Source organism: Euleptes europaea, chromosome 5, assembly GCF_029931775.1.
Source record: "Euleptes europaea isolate rEulEur1 chromosome 5, rEulEur1.hap1, whole genome shotgun sequence".
Taxonomy (NCBI): domain Eukaryota; kingdom Metazoa; phylum Chordata; class Lepidosauria; order Squamata; family Sphaerodactylidae; genus Euleptes; species Euleptes europaea.
In genome coordinates, this window is record NC_079316.1 from 82,763,641 (window position 1) to 82,783,664 (window position 20,024).

At 42.7% G+C, this 20,024-nt stretch overlaps 1 protein-coding gene across 1 annotated transcript in view; it reads right to left on the minus strand.

Annotated features, from left to right (window-relative positions):
* Nucleotides 1-4,300: 4,300 nt before the first annotated feature.
* ASAH2 (N-acylsphingosine amidohydrolase 2) overlaps nt 4,301-20,024 on the minus strand; it is a 42,270-nt gene continuing 26,546 nt past the window's right edge. Inside the window, exons 12-20 of the mRNA XM_056850487.1 lie at nt 18,524-18,639; nt 17,006-17,100; nt 15,853-15,892; nt 15,177-15,272; nt 10,885-10,980; nt 8,677-8,823; nt 7,624-7,683; nt 6,682-6,770; nt 4,301-4,493 (exon numbers count right to left, since the gene is read on the minus strand). Of these exons, the coding sequence (XP_056706465.1) occupies nt 4,301-4,493; nt 6,682-6,770; nt 7,624-7,683; nt 8,677-8,823; nt 10,885-10,980; nt 15,177-15,272; nt 15,853-15,892; nt 17,006-17,100; nt 18,524-18,639 (932 nt within the window). The remainder of the gene's footprint in view (nt 4,494-6,681; nt 6,771-7,623; nt 7,684-8,676; nt 8,824-10,884; nt 10,981-15,176; nt 15,273-15,852; nt 15,893-17,005; nt 17,101-18,523; nt 18,640-20,024) is intronic.

A 20,024-nucleotide genomic window follows, 5' to 3' on the forward strand; every position in this document is an offset into this window, starting at 1 on the left:
TGTGCGCCTTATCCCAAACCAGAAGATTATGAGATATATGGAACCTTAAGTAATGGAAACTGCCATCAAGTCACAGCCAACTTAAAATGTCCCTGTAGGTTTTCAAAACAAGAGACAAACAGGTGGTTTGTCATTGACTGCCTCTGCATACCAACCCAGCATCTCCTTGGTAGTCTCATAACCAAGTACTAACCAGGGCCCTGCTTAACTTCTGACATCGGGATAGCCTGCACCATCTAGGTCAGGGCATACACTCTATAGACCCTCAGAAATGTAGAACCAATTCTGCAATAGTGCATGATCAAGAAAATATATTGAGTTGTTATGAAGACCACATGTACCTGGAGTAGGGTTGCCAGGTCCCTCTTCGCCACCAGCGGGAGGTTTTTGGGGCAGAGCCTGAGGGCAGGGTTTGGGGAGGGACTTCAATGCCATAGAGTCCAATAGCCAAAGCGACCATTTTCTCCAGGTGAACTGATCTCTATCGGCTGGAGATCAGCTGTAATAGCAGCAGATCTCCAGCTACTACCTGGAGGTTAATACATATTAGATGTTTTGGAAAATACACTGTGCATAATAGCATGTGTAGCTTGTCTCTTGTCCAAGAGGAGTGTTAGGAGTTCTTTCTACAGGTGTCCAGTAACCATCTGTTTCGGCTTATAACAAAGCCTTCCTCAGGGACCACTAAATCATAACAAAATAATTTTATACAGTATATGTAACGCAAAAAGGCATAAGGAACAGAATACAAAAGACACAAGGTATAACATACACAAAGTAAAATGGAGTACTCACAAGCTTACTGTTAATAACTTGCTTGCGCGTTGGCAAAATAGCTCAGTCATAACACTCTGTTTAAGCATTGCTATCACCTGAAAGATTCCTGCTTGTAGAGCCTTCACATTTAAAGATACAGTTGCATTATAAAGTCATGAGAACAATTAAAGATACAGTTATATAAAGCCATGAGACTAGTGCAAAAAGCTATTAAAGAAAGCATGCCAAATCCATGGAGGTGTTTAACCCTTTGGGAGTTAGGGTATCAAAGAATTGAATATATTTTGATTCCTGGCGCCTTAATATAAGGTCTATATTAAACTTGTCATACTTAGTTGTAGCAATAAAGCGCCAGAGAGCAATAAAATATCAGATGAGCGAACACCGATCCATGGTTAGGAATTCAGTATTAGAGGCACCTTTAACACATTTCTTAGATAAAAACAATAGTGATGAGGAACTTTCTTTTTTTGTGTGGTTACCGGACACCTGTAGAAAGAACTCCTAACACTCCTCTTGGACAAGAGACAAGCTACACATGCTATTATGCACAGTGTATTTTCCAAAACATCTAATATGTATTGATTCTTGTAATTGGCAAGTTTGTACTTCTGTATATCATTATACCAAGTGTTGCATACAGAACCAATTGTTTATTTATACTACAGTGGATATGATAAATTAATACCACTTGTATTTCTTGCATATCGTTGCTGTTTTTGTTTGCTAAGTTGTTATCAGCACACTAACTTCAGTTTGCTATACCACCTGGAGGTTGGCAACCCTAACCTGGAGCTACATTAAACTACCTGCATATCATATGAAGATCTCTTGAGCAATGACTCAAGAGTTGATCTACATCATCATCACTTATATAGGCAAAATTCTGATCATTGAACTGTTTTATGTCGAGATATTATACTGTTCTTTGTTTATACTCTCTCCAATATGACATTGAGGATATTATGATAGCCTTCCTGTCTAATGGAGAGCTGCAATAAAGACTCTCTGTCTCACTTGTACAAGGAACTGGAAATGCAGTTTTAAGCTGTAGTTCAGAGAGCTAGGAAATAGCAGCAGCAACAACAACAATAATATACAATTTCAATTTGTATCGTGCCCTCCCTTAGGCTCAGGGTGGCTAACATCACAACACATACATTTAATACATTAAAAACATACAGTGCATATTTAAAACATCATTAACATGCTGAAATTAATAGATCAAAGGCGCCAACTACATCCCCATAGGGAGTGTTGGTATTAAGGCAGTCTCCATTCATTTTATTCAGATTTACTTCCCAGCTTCAGGGGAGGGGAGAACTGATGAACCAGAGAGAGGGAGAGAAAGAAGTAGGGTGGGGGGGAGGCCAGCTTCTAGGTAGTTGCTGCCATCAACCATAAACCTGGTGGAACATCTCTGTCTTGAAGGCCCAGGGAAATTCTGCTAGGTCCCACAGGGGCACAGGTCTCATTTGACAGAAAGTTCCACCAGGCTGAGGACAGCTGGATAGTCATAGGGCCAGGGAACTCCAGTAAGTAGGGTTGCCATGTCCCTCTTTGCCACCGGCAGGAGGTTTTTCGGGCAGAGCCTGAGGAGGGCGGGGTTTGGAGAGGGGAGGGACTTCATTGCCATAGAGTCCAATCACCAAAGGGGCCATTTTCTCCAGGTGAACTGATCTCTAGCAGCTGGGGATCAGTTGTAATAACAGGAGGTCTCCAGCTAGTACCTGGAGGTTAGAAACCCTACCAGTAAGTTATTATTGGCCAATCACAAGGCTCACTGGGAGGTATACAGGGAGAGGTGGTCCCGAATATACAGTGGTCCCAAACCATACAGGGTCAAAACAGCAGTGCAAGGTTTTTTGTTTTTAGCTTTATCAATAAAGGCTGAGTCATTGAAGTGAGGCCTTTGAGCTCTTTGAATAATAAAAGAACAATTAACATACCACACACATTAAGTTTATTTATTTATTTATTTTTTACTGCAGGAATTATAGTAAACTTTTGCTGCTGGAGGGAGTGGGTGCAAATACACCCTAAATTAATCATGCATAATTGATTTCATTTCCAGGTGGTATTTCCAGGTACTTCAGGAATTATAATAAAATTTTGCTGTTGGAGGGTGTGGGTGCAAATACACCCTAAATTAATCACATATAATTGATTTGATTTCCTGGTGGCATAATCTTTGTTTTACTTTCCCCAGCATGCACACAGGCTCCCAGCATATCAAGCCATAGCCCATTCTGGCCCGTTCCTCTCCTTTTTTGGAAAAATGTCATCACATGTATACAAAAGATGAGTCTACAGGCAAGGTATCTGTTATACTAAAAATTTCCAACTTAAAAGACAGTCACACATACTTGTGTTTGTCAACAACAGTTACATTGAGCAATCCTCAGTCAATATGGAACCTGTCTCCTTGCAAAGATGTTATCTATTACAGTTCCTCAGCTGAAGATTTTCCAATCTTGTCTATTGAAGAGGATCTGGATGGTAGAATCCCAGTTCTAGAAAGGGTACAACTCAACTTTTAATGGTATGTGCCCCAGGGCTTTTCTGGCTTAATGGAATACAGGAGACAACCCTTATGTTTTCACAGGAAACCATTTGAATGGGAACCACTTACTATGTATTGAATATTGTTTTGATTTCAGAGATACAAAACTTTGCTTCCTGGCAACTAAAGCCATCCTTTAAGGATTGGTTTATACACCTGTGTTCCAGGTCACAGGCCAAAATCTCTTTAGTAGTATTAGCAACAAGGAAGTCTTGTAACACTTACCAACTAACAAGTTGGTAACAATGGGCACTTGAACTTCTGTGGGCCACAGCCCATTTTTGTCTGGTTTAAATCATCAGTGCAGTGAATCACTGACTGGAATGGGAGTTAACAAGAATGACCAGGGACATCTGAAACCGTATTGCTTTATTTTAAACTCTAAATAGCATGCCTGCATTGGTTCAAATAGGGTTGCTAGGTCCCTCTTCGCCAACTGTGGGAGGTTTTGGGGTGGAGCCTGAGGAGGGTGGGGTTTGGGGAGGGGAGGGGAGGGACTTCAATGCCATAGAGTCCAATTGCCAAAGCGGCCATTTTCTCCAAGTGAACTGATCTCTATCGGCTGGAGATCAGTTGTAATAGCAGGAGATCTCCAGCTAGTAACTGGCAACTGGCAACCCTAGGTACAAAACTGAAGACCAGCTATTCCTTGGATGCACTGGCATGGGCAGCCAAACTAAGTAAATCCGCGCCAAATAGTTGCACATCATTCATGCTCATGTTCCGCTGTAGGCTGTGAGACGAAGATTGAGTGGAAAGCACAAAATGCAAAGAGAATGCCATGGAGCCGTCACGCATTTCATCATTTCTGTTGAAAGGAGAATGATATCTTCCATTTCTACTTCAGCCAGATTTTTGAGAGAACACGGGATAAATGCTGGACAGTTCATGAAAAACCTGCCAGTGATACTGGGATCATAATAAAATTCGATCGGAGCAATGTTGTCTTCAAGACAATAGCTACAATTCCACAAATTCCAAGTCTGAAAGTTCAAACGTTGAAGATCTGCCACTGAAAGCACGAATAGAGCTCAGAAATTCCTTGTGGTGACCAAAATATCCTAGTCTGTAGGTTCCTGGTTCAGTGTTATTTGGGATGTGCCATTCTACTATAGCTGTGCTGCGCCCCCAGCTGCCTTTATTCCAGATGAACCTACCGGGGGAAAACATTCCATGGGTTAACCAATTTGCCATCTCAAGGGGAACATTTGCTTTCACTCCGTTTGCCATCGATATACTCAAAGAATGCCTAATGATAAAATACTGCTGATAACCTATTAGAAATAGTACTATTCACTGAAATACACTAGCCAGGATTTACAAGGGATCAGTTTCATCCAGCTAACTCTCCAGCCCTGTCACCTTCCCCTCATAATTTCAGCTATAATTATCTAATTAATGTTATAAATCTCGTGCCCTATTTATTTAAGAATTGCCTCAATGAGCCATACACATTCAGGGCTCAGAAGTACATATTTACAAAATAAACACCACTCAAGAATTGGAAGAATCAGTTTCAATTTATTAACAAGCTGTGAGGACTCATGGGAGCAAGAGTGGAATATTAATCCCCACCCCAACCCCAAAATGCCTCAACATCTCTTCTCAAAAGATCGGGCAGGATGATTCCCCCCTTTGCCCCTTCACTCACATTCAGGTGTCCCCAACATTCCATTTCTTCTGGAACATTTTCAGTTCTCATCAGGTCATATTTTGAGGGTTTCTCTCCTCTTTTGGTTAATTTACGAAGCCTGAATACCTGGGAAGTCTTCTAAGGTCGTTTATGCATGGGTACTTTCACTCATGTCTCGGTTGTTCCTTGGAGTTATGCATGAGTTTCCCCTCCATTAGAGATGACCTTGCTGCCAGCCCTCACAAATCCCGGACCTTCCCCTTCCTCTGTTAACCTGATTCTTCCCTCTCCCCTGAGCTCAGCCAGGGTGAAATCTCCATGCGTAAGACAAAGTGCGGGACATGCAAGCATAGTTTTGCTCACAGCCAATTACAAAGCAGCATTTCCAGAGGCGCAGATTCAAATACTTCCTGCTTCCTCAGAGCTCTTTCTGAGCAGAAGAAAGGCTTTTAAAAACTGAGGCTCGGATTTCTCCCCCCCCTCTTTTTTGTTTTATGTTCTTAAAATGCAAATTATAGCTGCATTATTATAGCTTAAAATGCAATTAAATTATAAATTATTAAATTATAGCTTAAAATGAAAATTATAGCTGCATGAAATCACAGGATGAATACAGATGGTTTGGGACATCATGTTTCTCCCATGCCAAAGTTGCTGATTATGTTCCAGCAATGTTACTATTGATGGTGTAGTATCTATTTGGACACTGAAATAATCTGACAAGTTACCTCATAAAAGTAAGTTTTATTCATGTTTTCCCAAGTATCTACTCTACTTTTCCCCAGAAACACAAAGAGACTTAGAAGAATGTACACTGGATGCCCACAACCTTGTTGAGCTCGTGAATACTTTTGGAATATTGAGAACAGGTACGAGGTGCTACTGTGGGGTCTGAGGCCAGTCACAAAACGGTGGGCAGTTCTAAGCCATGCATCCTCCTAGAATTGAGGCAGCTATTTCCATATGGCTGATCCTTGCAAACACAAAGGTGAGGCCTCCTGGGCTCTTCTGAAGCATCTCCTGCTCCGATGAGGTGGAGGATAACCAGGATTGTCTATTTGCTTTGGGGAAGATTTGATTTGAGGAAGAAGGCAGTGGGCAACAGGAAATAGACTGGTAGATGCCATAGTGCCCATGAGAACTACACTGGGTCACCAATGTACACTTTCTGGCAGATCTATCAAGCAGTCTATGATTGTCCGTTGGAACAATCATAGAAAGTGTAGGAAATAATAGGAAGTGTAGCAAAAATGTGCAAAGATATACACGAATAAGGTTGCCAGCTCCGGGTTGGAAAACACCTGCAGATTCTTGGAGCGGAGCCTGAGGAGGGCGGGGCTTGGGGGCAGGGAGGGACACCAATGCCATAGAGTCCAATTGCCAAAGCAGCCATTTTTCTCCAGGTGAATTGATCTCTAGCAGCTGGAGATCACTTGTAATAGCAGAAGATCTCCAGCTAGTACCTGGAGGTTGGCATCCCTATACACGAAATATACAATTACATGAGATAATTATAAACAGGAAGATTCACATGTTTCCGAAATGAGATTCTGTGCTCGAATTCTGTTTACTCAGTACTTTAATCTCAAAAGCATGCAACTTGTGGAGGGGGACATTGTCAGTATGCATCTTTTTAAAGGAAATGAGAAGCCTGTTAGAGCCGAGTTTGTTTTTTTAAACATTGTAAATTCTTGATAGAATTGCTCACCTGGTGTCCCATGAGGCATCATCATACTCGATTTGCCAATGGCCTGAAATGTTGTCATATTTCTCTACTGTAAGGAAAGTGAAACTGGTCTGAAATAAAATGTGTACAACAAATTAGACATTAAAGAACAAGATATAAAGTGGTTTTATAATAAGGCTTGATGAAGAGATGTGACAGGTGGGGTAAATTGGGTCAGATAGACCTTCTGAGGTTGATTGGCTTGAGTTGTTTCGATACGATTTGTTTGTGATTACTCCCCTGTATCCTGCCCCTCCTTACTTCCTCTCCCACACCTTCATGCCTCCATTTTTCTTGCCCCTCAGACCTCCATATAAAGGATAATCTGTCCTTCATCTGCTTTTTTATCCAAACAAAAGGAAATACTTTTTTACACGACAAATCACTAAAATGTGGAATTTGTTGCCAGGAGATGTAGAGATGGCCAGAGGCATAGACAGCCTTAAAGGGGGATTAGACAGATTCATGGAGGATAGGTCTATCAGTGGAAACTAGCCATGGTGACTAAAGTAGGGTTGCCAGGTCCCTTTTCACCACCGGTGGAAGGTTTTTTGGGTGGAGCCTGAGGAGGGCGGGGTTTGGGGAGGGGAGGGACTTCATTGCCATAGAGTCCAATTGCCAAAGCGGCCATTTCCTCCAGGTGAACTGATCTCTAGTGGCTGGGGATCAGTTGTAGTAACAGGAGGTCTCCAGCTAGTACCTGGAGGTTGGCAACCCTAGACTAAAGGGAACCTCCAAATTTAGAGGCAGCCAACCTCCGAATCTCAGTGTCAGGAGGCAACACCAGGGAAAGGCCTCTATGGCCTGTTGTTGGGCCTCCAGAGGAACTGGTTGGCCACTGTGTAAGATAGGATGCTGGACTAGTTGGGCCACTGGTCTGATCCAGCAGGGCTCTTCTTATGTGCTTACGTTCTCATGTTCTACTGTGTTTTCCACAGAATTCCTGGGATTTGCGCCAACAAACTGTGCTCTAGCAACTTCTCCCTAAGGAAGAGAGAAAATCTGTTATGTGAATGAATGGACTATACATTTAATACAAGAAATCAAGTATTGCTCCTATACAAGCCCTGCTGCAGTTAGCATGGTTATTGCATGGTTGGCTAATTAAGGCTAATCTCCCCCTCCGGGCATTATGAGCAGGGGCTCAAGCTGACCAATCCCCCCCCCCACTTCCCTGTTTTGCCTTTTTTGCCTCCTCTAACTAACACTTAACCGCCCTCAACATTCTGTACCTCCCTGGAAGGTAGGGTCTCCAACCTCCAGGTAGTCAGAATAGATGCGAAAAAATTAAACAAAGTGCAAAAAACTTTATGGTGCTACCCATAAAGTGGCAAATCCAAGGCAACCCCCCCCCCCCCCGGTGCGTTTTCACCCTAAGTTTAGAAGGGGTTCCGCTTCAAAAAGCTTGTAAGCCACTGATCTAAACAATAACGGATTAAATCTATATTTCTGTCTTCTTTGTCCAATGACTTTTTTTTTGTTGTGTATTCAAAGGAAGGGAAAGATAGCTGGTATTCTTAAAGGTCACAAGAACTGTCTTTTTACTTCACTTGAAACAAAGGGCGAAAACGCATGGTCGCTTTAGCCTCCTTTATTCCCTGTTTCAGCCAGGATTGAATGCTTGTGTTTTCGCTGAATGTGCGTTCTATCCTGGCTGAATCCTGGCTGAAACAGGGAATAAAGGAGGCTAAAGCGACCATGCATTTTCGCCCAAAGAGATTGATGATTTTATAAGAATTGATTTAAATCCAAGACAAATAATACAATTGGAATATTCTTTGATTCTGCTCTTACTCATTACTAGTTTGCTTTCATTTTGTGATTAGTAAGGATAAATTCAGCCATTTCACGCTTAATCTACAATTCATTAAGTTTATACATCAATGGATTATGTTCCCTACAAAAACAAACAAGCAAAAAAACAAAACAAAACAGTAGGCCTGAAGAAAACACCAGAGAGTTTGTAGGCACACTTACCACCCTATATGTTGGCTTCACGTCTTGCAGTACATCTCCATATTTACGACCAAGGGGTTTTGTATCCATAACAGGAAACAAAAAGTCTGAGATGCTTATGTTGAAAATGTCAGGCTCTGGAAGTTTTGGTATGTCCTGATTGGTACCCTATGAAAAATGTAAATCAGAACTTGAAAATCAGAACTGTATCTATTTCTATTTCACCATGGAATATGGCAATAGAAAATGAGGTTACAGAAAAACACTTGTTTTTCATGAAGAAAATCTTAGGGTCCTCCTCTGGCTTCACTAATTAAAAGATTTCAGGTGTCAGGGCTGCGAAAGACCTTGGTTGCACACCTCTGAAAGTTGCTGTTGGTCAAAATAGATGGTATGGGCCCAGTAATATCAGTGGTTGGACTCAATATAGGATAGTTCTTTATCTCCGGGGTGTTACTGAATCTCATAACAATTCTGGCTCACTTTAGAGTGACATCAGACCAGGTCTGATGTCACTCTATATGTGTTGATTTCAACATGCCCCATGTTGTCTCCAGAGGGCTTGGGTCATATAGGGTGGATTTGTTGTTGGGGTATGTTTGTGGGCAAACAGGGAGTTCTTCAGCAGCTACCCTATGAGAGCCAGCGTGGTTGGAGCAGTTAGAGCTTCAGGGCAGGGTGTGGGAGACCTGGATTTAAATTACCAGTCTGTCAGGGAAGCTCACTAGGTGATGCTGTGCCAGTCACATACTTTCAGCCTAACCTACCTCACAGGGTTGTGAGGATAAAAAAAGGATAGGAGGGGAATAATGGAAGCTGCTTTGGTCCCCGCTATGGAGAAAGGCAGGGTATAAATGAAGTAAATAAATAATAAATACAGCTGAAGATAGGAGGCAGATAAAAGATAGGTTGGTGAATGGGTGAGAAGGAGAGAATGAGGCAGGGAGAGGGGAGAGGATATGGGGGTCACCAGTAGGAGCGAAAGGGCAAATGTTGGGAGAGGAATACAGAGGAAGGTTCCCTACCATGCAAGTGGGCCTGGCCCAGGAGCTCACACCACAGACCTGGGCCATAGTTTTCCTAGGTAGAGGCTGCTGGGAGAAGGGGAGGGTTGCCAACCTCCAAGTGGGGACTGGAGATCTCCTGCTATTACAACTGATCCCCAGGTGACAGAGATCCATTCCCCTGGAGAAAATGGCCACTTTGGAAATTGGACCCTATGGCATTGAAGTCCCTTCACTTTCCAAAACCTGCCCTCCGCAGGCTCCAGGTATTTCCCAACCTAGAGTTGGCAACCATAGGGGAGGAAAAGCAGAGGATGGAGGGGCAGATAAAGGTAGGTTGGCTGTTGGGTGGGAAGGAGAGAAGGGAGCAGGAAAAGAGGAGAGGCTGTGGGGTCCTTCAAAGAAAGGAAAGAGAAAATAGTGGGGGAGTTGGGAAAGAGATGCCCTCAACAAGTCCTTGCGGGTTCCCACTTGATCTCTCTAATAGCCATCTGAGCTAACGGCTACCACCTGTGTCCCAAGTGTCTACAAACACATCAGCCATCATAATGAAGGATGTTTTGCCAATCATTTGTGAAAGAGACTTTTTTTTCTCCTATGGAAACAATTATAATAATAATCATTACACGTCAAAGGTGCTTGGCAGTGCAACCCCACATCCAATTCTACCCTTTGAAGTCCATTGACTTCAAACAGACTTCAAAGGGTGTAACTCTGCTTAGGACTGCAGTTCAAGTATTCTTACATGATGGTCACAAAACAAAAAGTAAGGATGGTAGTGCCTACTCTTCAATTTCAATTTAATGCAGAGAAGTTGTTTTCTGTTGCCCCAGAAGGTCAGACCAGAACCAACGGGTTGAAATTAAATCAAAAGAGTTTCTGTCTAGATATTAGGAAGAATTTTCTAACAGTTAGAGCGGTTCCTCAGTGGAACAGGCTTCCTCGGAAGGTGGTGAGCTCTCCTCCCTCTGAGGTTTTTAAGCAGAGGCTAGATGGCCATCTGTCAGCATTTCTGATTCTATGACCTTAGGCAGTCCATGAGAGGGAGGGCATCTTGGCCACTTCTGGGCATGGAGTAGCGGTTACTGGGGGTGTGGGGGCAGGTAGTTGTGAATTTCCTGCATTGTGCAGGGGGTTGGACTAAATGACCCTGGTGGTCCCTTCCAACTCTATGTTTCTAAGTAAAAACCTGCTCTGGGCTTTTATCTACATAGCTTTTGGATACCTTGACCACAGCCTTGACTAGTTCTCTGAACGACTGGATATAAGCAGACAGAGTGTGCGGGCCAAAAAGAGTGGACGCTCCCTCATACCGCTGAATCTACAAAATGAAACAGAAAGACATCTGCATTACCCAACACTGCTTAGTCCCAGAAGTGTACCAGATAGAAATCAGGGTCTTCACCCTATGCGCTGGGTGTCTAGTCTATCTAGGGTTGCCAATCTCCAGATACTGGCGATATAGAAAACTTATGCTGTAATTAGTGAGAACTATATGAGAAGGCAGCACGTGGCTCAAAATTAAAAAATTACAACATAAACTACCAATGGAGAATTGTAAGCATATATTATAAAGTCAAACACTAACAAAACAACAACAAAACCAAACGTTCTAGAGGCCTTGCAGGGCTTAAGGCTAATTAGCTTACAAATTCAACTCAAATGTAGCCAGCCAGCTTAAAGGTAACATATAATCACAACTCAAAAGTAGCCAACCGGCTTGAAATGTTTCTGAGCCTCGCAGGGCTTAAGGCTGAGCTAATTAGCTTCTATTCAACTCAAATTATAGCCAACAGGCTTAATAATGATCACAAAGAGTAGCGAAATAGTAATAATAAGAGAGGTCCATAATAGGGTCTGTCGCAAAGATAGGGTCTGTTGCAAGGACGCGTTTCGACCAAAGGTCTTCTTCAGCTTAACCACCCTGTGGAATTTAAGAGGACTATGATAACAACTGTAATGTACATGCAGTTCAGCCCATGGCAAATAGTATTTGTTTTAACAATATAAGCAAGTAAACAGTCACCTGTCCACAGAAGGAGACGACTTACCAAATGAGTGTTAAAGAGATGAAAGGCTCCCACCGGGACTTAATGAGACACCACAGTCCTAGAGATATGCCAATACAAAATTCTAAGTAAAAGTAACACCAGCATTGTAATATTGTGCAGAGGAAAAGAATTAAAGAGTCTAATCTTACCCAAATTTTGGTTGATTCAGAGTAAGGTATTACCAAAACATGTCAAGTAGCTCATCTTTGGAGTAATGTCATATGGTACTCCAGTATTAAAATATCCACAGCTGTGAGGTGGGGTTGATATTACGAAGGGATATCATTTAAAGAGATATTTCTCACAAGAAGCAAGATAAGTCGAATTCTGTATTTAGACCACTAGGGGTCTAAACCAATCCTTGGTTCTTACAGATATTGACCATCTAGAACGTAGGAAAGCCAACTGTCCATATTCTTCCAATTTCTCAAAAACGCACCAACAAACCCTTGCTGCCCTTACAAATGATGACACTTTGGTATTTAGACCAGCTGACAAGGGCGGGGGACTGGTGATTTTGGATCGTATTGCATACCATGAAGAAAACCTTAGACAACTTTCTGACTTATCTTTTTACAGGAAGATCAAAAGTGATCCCAGTCCCCACATTTACTCACTACTGCGCTCTACTGTTCTAGATGCCTTGGCTTTGGATTACATCAACAAGAAAACTGCAGACTTTTTGATTCCGGTTGAATAACGAGTTCCTATTTTTCACACACTCCCTAAGGTGCACAAATCTCTTACTGCTCCTCCCAGGAGACCAATAGTCAGTGCTTCCAAATATTTGGAGTCTTTTCTACACCCATTCTCTATTGACACCCCCTCATATGTAGCCGACACCAGAGATTTTATTAACAAGATTGAAGGCTTAGAGATTTCTCCCTCTTCAGTTTTTGCTACTCTAGACGTCACTGCCCTTTATACTAATATTCCTTTAGATGAAGCCCGGACCATTGCTCAGCTCAGCCTTTCCACTCGCTCCGTTTCTGATCCTCCTACACATTTTTTGTTATCATTATTAGACATCATTTTTGAACATATTTTTTTTCGTTATGAACGCCAATTTTACCTACAAGTAAAAGGTGTCTCTATGGGTGCCTCTTGCGCACCATCCATTGCCAATCTGTATATGTCTAACTTTGAAAAGGAGCACCTATTTCCAGCCTCTTCAATTTTTCATGAGTTTGTGCACGTTTACTTTAGGTTTGTCGATGATTTATATTTTATTTGTAAATCTCAGGAATCCTTTATAGCTTTGTCTGAATGGATGAATTCATTAAATCCTCATTTAAAATTTACAGGTACCTTCCGTGTCAATAAAATTTCTTTCTTAGATATCACTACCTTAAGGTCTCCAGACAATACTATTGTTATTGCTCCATTTCGTAAACCCACCGATAAGGGTGGTGGCTTACATTTTCATTCTCACCATCCACTACACCTTCGTAAGAACCTTTCGTATGGCCAATATTTGAGACTCATGCGCAATTCCACATTATCTAATGATTTTGTGTCTGCTGCCCAAACTCTCACAGAAAATCTTAGAGCACGATCTTACCCTGAATCTATTTTGTCTTCAGCATACTCTAGAGCTATATCTCAAAACCACAAAGATCTTCTCATCCCCAAACCTAAAACATATTCCCAAAGACTGACAGCCTCTTTTAGCTACAGCCATCTGTCCTATGACATAAAAAAGATTCTGTTACGTCATTGGCACGTGATTGAACATATACCTGGCTGCAACATTCCACCTCTCTTGGGTTAAAGAAAAACATCTTCCTTGAGAGATATACTTGTAAAGACTGATCTCTTGCCACAAAAACCCAGAATCTCAACGCTTGGACATTATAGATGCGGTGGCTGTGCCGTCTGTGCTTTTAGTTTACCGGTAAAACAGGTCACTGCCATGGATGGCAAATTCGTATATACTCTCAAACAGTTTTCTAATTGCGCATCTGCCGGTGTCGTGTATGCGCTTCTTTGTTCCTGCCCCACACCAAAAATGTACATTGGATGCACACTTCGCCAGATCCGTGTGCGCATAGGTGAGCATAGAATGCGCATCAGAACAAAAATTTTAGACGCCCCGGTCGTCAGTCACTTCATAAATGCAGGCCACACAGATAAGGATCTTAAGTTTTTTGTCATTTGGCAATATCAATCACGTGCCTACCATAATCAAGATATAAAAAAGATTTTAAACTGTCAAGAAAGACGCTTCATCTACTTATTCAAAACCATGACCCCTAGTGGTCTAAATACAGAATTCGACTTATCTTGCTTCTTGTGAGAAATATCTCTTTAAATGATATCCCTTCGTAATATCAACCCCACCTCACAGCTGTGGATATTTTAATACTGGAGTACCATATGACATTACTCCAAAGATGAGCTACTTGACATGTTTTGGTAATACCTTACTCTGAATCAACCAAAATTTGGGTAAGATTAGACTCTTTAATTCTTTTCCTCTGCACAATATTACAATGCTGGTGTTACTTTTACTTAGAATTTTGTATTGGCATATCTCTAGGACTGTGGTGTCTCATTAAGTCCCGGTGGGAGCCTTTCATCTCTTTAACACTCATTTGGTAAGTCGTCTCCTTCTGTGGACAGGTGACTGTTTACTTGCTTATATTGTTAAAACAAATACTATTTGCCATGGGCTGAACTGCATGTACATTACAGTTGTTATCATAGTCCTCTTAAATTCCACAGGGTGGTTAAGCTGAAGAAGACCTTTGGTCGAAACGCGTCCTTGCAACAGACCCTATCTTTGCGACAGACCCTATTATGGACCTCTCTTATTATTACTATTTAACTACTCTTTGTGATCATTATTAAGCCTGTTGGCTATAATTTGAGTTGAATAGAAGCTAATTAGCTCAGCCTTAAGCCCTGCGAGGCTCAGAAACATTTCAAGCCGGTTGGCTACTTTTGAGTTGTGATTATATGTTACCTTTAAGCTGGCTGGCTATATTTGAGTTGAATTTGTAAGCTAATTAGCCTTAAGCCCTGCGAGGCCTCTAGAACATTTGGTTTTGTTGTTGTTTTGTTAGTGTTTGACTTTATAATATATGCTTACAATTCTCCATTGGTAGTTTATGTTGTAATTTTTTAATTTTGTGCCACGTGCTGCCTTCTCATATAAACCTCCAGATACTAGCAGGAGATCTCCTGGTATTACAATTGATCTCTAGCCGACAGAGAAAATGGCCGCTTTGGAAATTGGACTGTATGGCATTGAAGTCCCTCCCCTCCCCAAACCCCACCCTCCTCAGGCTCCACCCCCCAAAACCTCTTGCTGGTGATGAAGAGGGACCTGGCAACCCTAAGTCTATCCCAATTATCCCTCAGATTAGTTAATTCTAACCCCCTTTTTTTTTGAAAAAACAAAAGATAATTTTGCTTCACAGCCCGTACCATCATTTAGTCTCAGCCATGCTGTTAATTTGTTTACCTGATATTCTTCAAAAGTTGCTATATAATGGGTATAAACATTGCATACGCCTGCCAGTAAAATATGCATTCCTGCTTTCCCCTGAGCTTCGAATTCCTAAGAAAAAGGCACACACATTGTCCAGTCAGCACTCAGTAGAGGAAACACTGTCCCTTCAGTATATGAACATGTACTGGAACCTGTTTATCATGAAAACCACAAAGAAAGTAAAAACCCTCATTTTGCAATTGCAAGAGAGAGTGGTTTGGGTCTAGATGAAATTTTGGGCTAAAGAAAAAGGAGAGGTGATATTCACCTGCTTGGAGACCCTGGATTTGCCTCTCATACTGTTACTGAGGGTTCCCTGTCCCCCAAAGGTGGCATTTCGGGGAGATCAGTAAGCTGCAGTGGGATCAAGGAGGGTAGAAATGTTCTGTTCCACTGACCAAAGTTCCTTACATGAGCAGAAAAGTTAGTCTGGAAGCAATCCCATATATTTGGCTATTTTTCCTCCTCTCGGTTACTTGGAAGGGTTAATTATACACTACAGTTTCACAATTTATTTAAAATGTACATATGGTTTCAGAATATATAGTACTCAGGATCAACCGTTAGAAGGAGACAAGACGATCATCAGCAAGTTTGGGTTGTCCATTGTTTTAGGAAATCCCACTTAATGTTGATGCTGGTAACTTACACTTTTAACAGCTTCACGGGTTCTCCGTCCGGCCATTGTCCTAAGAGTCATGAAAATAGTCCCATTAGTTTCCATACCCTTCCATGACTGTACTGTTGCACTATGAGACAGGCTTCAGCTAATGTTGTCAAGGTTTCAAAGTCACTAACATAAGAACATAAGAAAGGCCATGCTGGATTAGACCAAGGTCCATCAAGTCCAGCAGCCTGTACACACAGTGGCCAACCAGGTGCCTCTAGGAAGACCACAAACAAGATGACTGCAGCAGCATTTTCCTGCCTATGTTCCAAAGCACCTAATATAATAGGCATGCTCCTCTGATCTTGGGGAGAATAGGTATGCATCATGACTAGTATCCATTTTTACTAGTAGCCATGAATAGCCCTCTCCTCCATGAACATGTCTACTTCCCTCTTAAAGCCTTCCAAGTTAGCAACCATCACCACATCCTGGCGCAGGGAGTTCTACATCTATGTTGAACCTGTTAAATGACCTACAAACCTCCTATCATTAACAGTCTTGCTGAGGTCTTGCAAACTGAGGGCTTTGGCTTCCTTGATTGAGTCAATCCATCACATATTGGGCCTTCCTCTTTTCGGGCTGACTTCAGCTTTTCCTAGCATTATTGTCTTTTCCAGTGAATCTTATCTTCTTATAATGTGACCAAAGTACAATAGCCTGAGTTTGGTTATTCTAGGGAGAGTTCAGGCTTGGTGACACTTGACATATTCCTCATATCATCTTTTGCTGGTAGAAAGTGCCAATTTACAGCGACCCCATAAGGTTTTCAAGGCAAGAGACGAATAGAGGTGGTGTACCATTGCCTGCCTCTGCGTAGAAATCTTGAACCTCCCTGGTGGTCTCTCGTCCAAGTATTAACCAGGGCTAGCCCAGCTTAGCTGCCAATATCTGATAAGATACAGCTAGTTTGCACCTTATTAACTTTTACCCCACATTAACTTTTACTCTTTCTATATTTTGAGTTTCTTTGTCCTTTCCCTTCAAAACCAACTGTTACAGATCTATCTTCTAGAACAAGCTCTTTTCCATAATAAATATATGCTCTTCATTCTGTTATGAATTTACTGTGAATCTCGCATATGCACATTATTAAGCATTTCCTTAATGGTAAGTACAGAATGCAGATACATACGTAAACTCTCCTGGAAGAGCCACTATCGCCAACGATCCAATGGTAACAATTTGAACATCAATAATTTCTGGATGCCATGGGTAAGGCTTTGTCAACTTAAGAAATTTATGAAGAAAGGCAATTTTCATTAGCCTTTATTGTAAAAGACATCACTAAAAACATAACTAAATGCTTGGCATTGCATCAAACATACAAGATGTAGAACCAAGGGCTGTGGCTGGAGGGGTACACATGAACACATGAAGCTGCCTTCTACTGAATCAGACCCTTGGTCCATCAAAGTCAGTATTGTCTACTCAGACCAGCAACGGCTCTCCAGGGACTCAGGCAGGGGTCTTTCCCATCACCTACCTGCCTATTCCCTTTAACTGGAGATGCCAGGGATTGAACCTGGGACCTTCTACATGCCAAGCAGATGCTCTACCACTGAGCCACAGCCCCTCCCTCCGTCTCTCATCTGGTATGAGCTCTTGCTTCATTGTATTTGTTCATGAAAGAGTGGGGGAAATCTTTGCCAACTCTGCCCCTCTACCACAGCCCCTCTTCCAAACCACAAGCTATTCTCAATGCTTAAGTGTGGCTGTGATGGACAGGAGGCTGCCCTGCCCCTGAAAGGAAAAACAGCCACTCAGCTACTTCCTCCTTGAGCCTATGGGAGTGCTGCTCCAGCACCCAATCGCCTTTCAGAGGAGGGATTTTAATAACCACTTTTCATTTTCAATGAATCCCTCTGATCCCCCATCCTTCTGTAAATCCACACATCACTTCCACACTGTTATGAGCATTCCCGATCCCCAGGGGTAATTTTTTTTTTGTAGGGGGGAGAATTCAGTGGGCTGCAGTGGAAGAAGACACACAGCAAGTTAGGAGCCCCGGTGTGGTATAGCAGTTAAAGTGTCAGAGTAAGATCTGATAGACCTGGATTCGAATCCCCACTCTGCTATGGAAGCTTGCTGGGTGACCTTGGGCCAGTCACTCATCCTCACCCTAACTTATCTCACAGGGTTATTTGTGAGGATAAAATGGAGGACAGGAGAACAATGTAAGCTGCTTTGGGTCCCCATGAGGGAGAAAGGCAGGGAATAAAGGTTAATTCCACAAGCCTTGATCCACTTATGGTACTCTGGACCCAACCCATTACCTGGTATCATGATTTTTCAGTCTCATGACCACAATTTCTGGTTTTCAAGTAATATCCCCAATCCCACAGCACAAGTCATTTTTGGAAAAGGGTGATATTCTAAACCAGCCTGAAGGGAGGGGCTACTTTTCAAAGAAGCAACCTTATGCTCCTTCATGGTGACCATAACGGTTTGGTTTTGGAACCAAACTAAATTGGCAATTTCCCCTGGTTCCCAATTTCTCTGTTTCCCAGGAGCAGCATTTCCCAGAGACCAGAGGGCTGGAATAGGAAGAGGGAGGCAGAATACCTAAATTTGGATCCTGCCTAATAACTATGGTCTTTGAGTCATAGGTGAAGTCAATTTCCTCATGGTAATGTGCACTAATGTTTCTTACCTCTCCTGTAGGAATCAGGATAGGCTTAGGTTTCTGACATTCTTCTGTTTCTCTGGATGGTTTAGTAAGCAATCCATCCCGGACTGCGTCCCAGAACGAATCACCGTGTATTGCCCCTGTCAACAGAAATGTGTTTGCAGAATTTTAACACAGACTTCTAAGTTAATTTTAACCAGTCAATTATTAAACCAGGCAATGATGATAAATGTCCACATTTCCCAAACTTCATTTCAGTTGCCTTTTTGAAGTTGCTGGCAGCCAAGTGTGAGATAAATGGTGTGAGATAAATGAGAATTAAAACCTGTTACCAGAAGGAAAGGTCACTGTGGCAGGAATGGGCATCTCTAGTACTGCACCCCATAGCCAGCTCAATAAGGGTCTGGAGCCCATAGGTCCCACTCCCTCAAGCACACGCAGGACTCTCCAGTCAGTTCAGCCCGCCATTTATCCAGTCCTTCAGGCATACAGAGCAAGGAAGTAGTTGACAGCGCTCTTCCTGCCTCATGGCTCCAAAGCTCCCCTCACTTCTCCCTCTGCTATCCTCAGCTAGCCTCTGCCTGCTGCTTTGAAGCCTGGCCTTAGCAAGCAAATTGGCTTGACTGACCTGCTGCCCCACCTACTCCAAGCTGCTGCTAACGGCTGCTGGCTAAGCCCCTCTCCAGGTAGGGTTGCCAGGTCCCTCTTCATCACCAGCGGGAGGTTTTTGGGGACTGAGGAGGGTCCACTCAGTAGAAGAGGCGGAAGCGGAAGGGAAAGCCATTCGGGTTGCCAGCTCCGGGTTGGGAAATACCTGGAGATTTTTGGGGTAGAGCCTGAGGAGGGCAGGGTTTGGAGAGGGGAGGGACTTCAATGCCACAGAATCCAATTGCCAAAGCGGCCGTTTTCTCCAGGTGAACTGATCTCTATCGGCTGGAGATCAGTTGTAATAACAGGAGATCTCCAGCTAGTACCTGGAGGTTGGCAAACCTATCTCCATGGTTGTTCGCTCTCACCAGCTCCACCTGGGGCTTATCTTGCCTATTCTGAGTAGGCTTCTCAGAGCTGCTGGTGTGCCCTTTTGCTTCTAGCCATACCTCAGGGCTTTCCTCAGGGTGTCTAGTAAGTGGATTCCCTCTCTAGCCTGTTCCTATTGTTACTGTGTGTTTTGCGGTATCAGGTTCAGGGCTTGGTGCCACTGAGTCCCAATAAGCCACACCAAGCGTGAAATGGGAAAAAGTTTATTTTGATCACAAATAGGCCACTGCGGCACCAGCGAAAGGCAGAAGCAACAATGCTCCATTTGTTTCCCCTTGATGTACTTGAGGTATGTGCCAAGATACATCCATGTAAGGGTTGCATTAGGTATACAGCTGATCATTGGTTACAGTTTGTTGACATCATAATATATACACTTACACATGTGCACAACCTATCGCCATCTAGGGTTGCCAACCTCCAGGTACTAGCTGGAGATCTCCTGCTATTACAAGGATCTCCAGCCGATAGAGATCACTTCACCTGG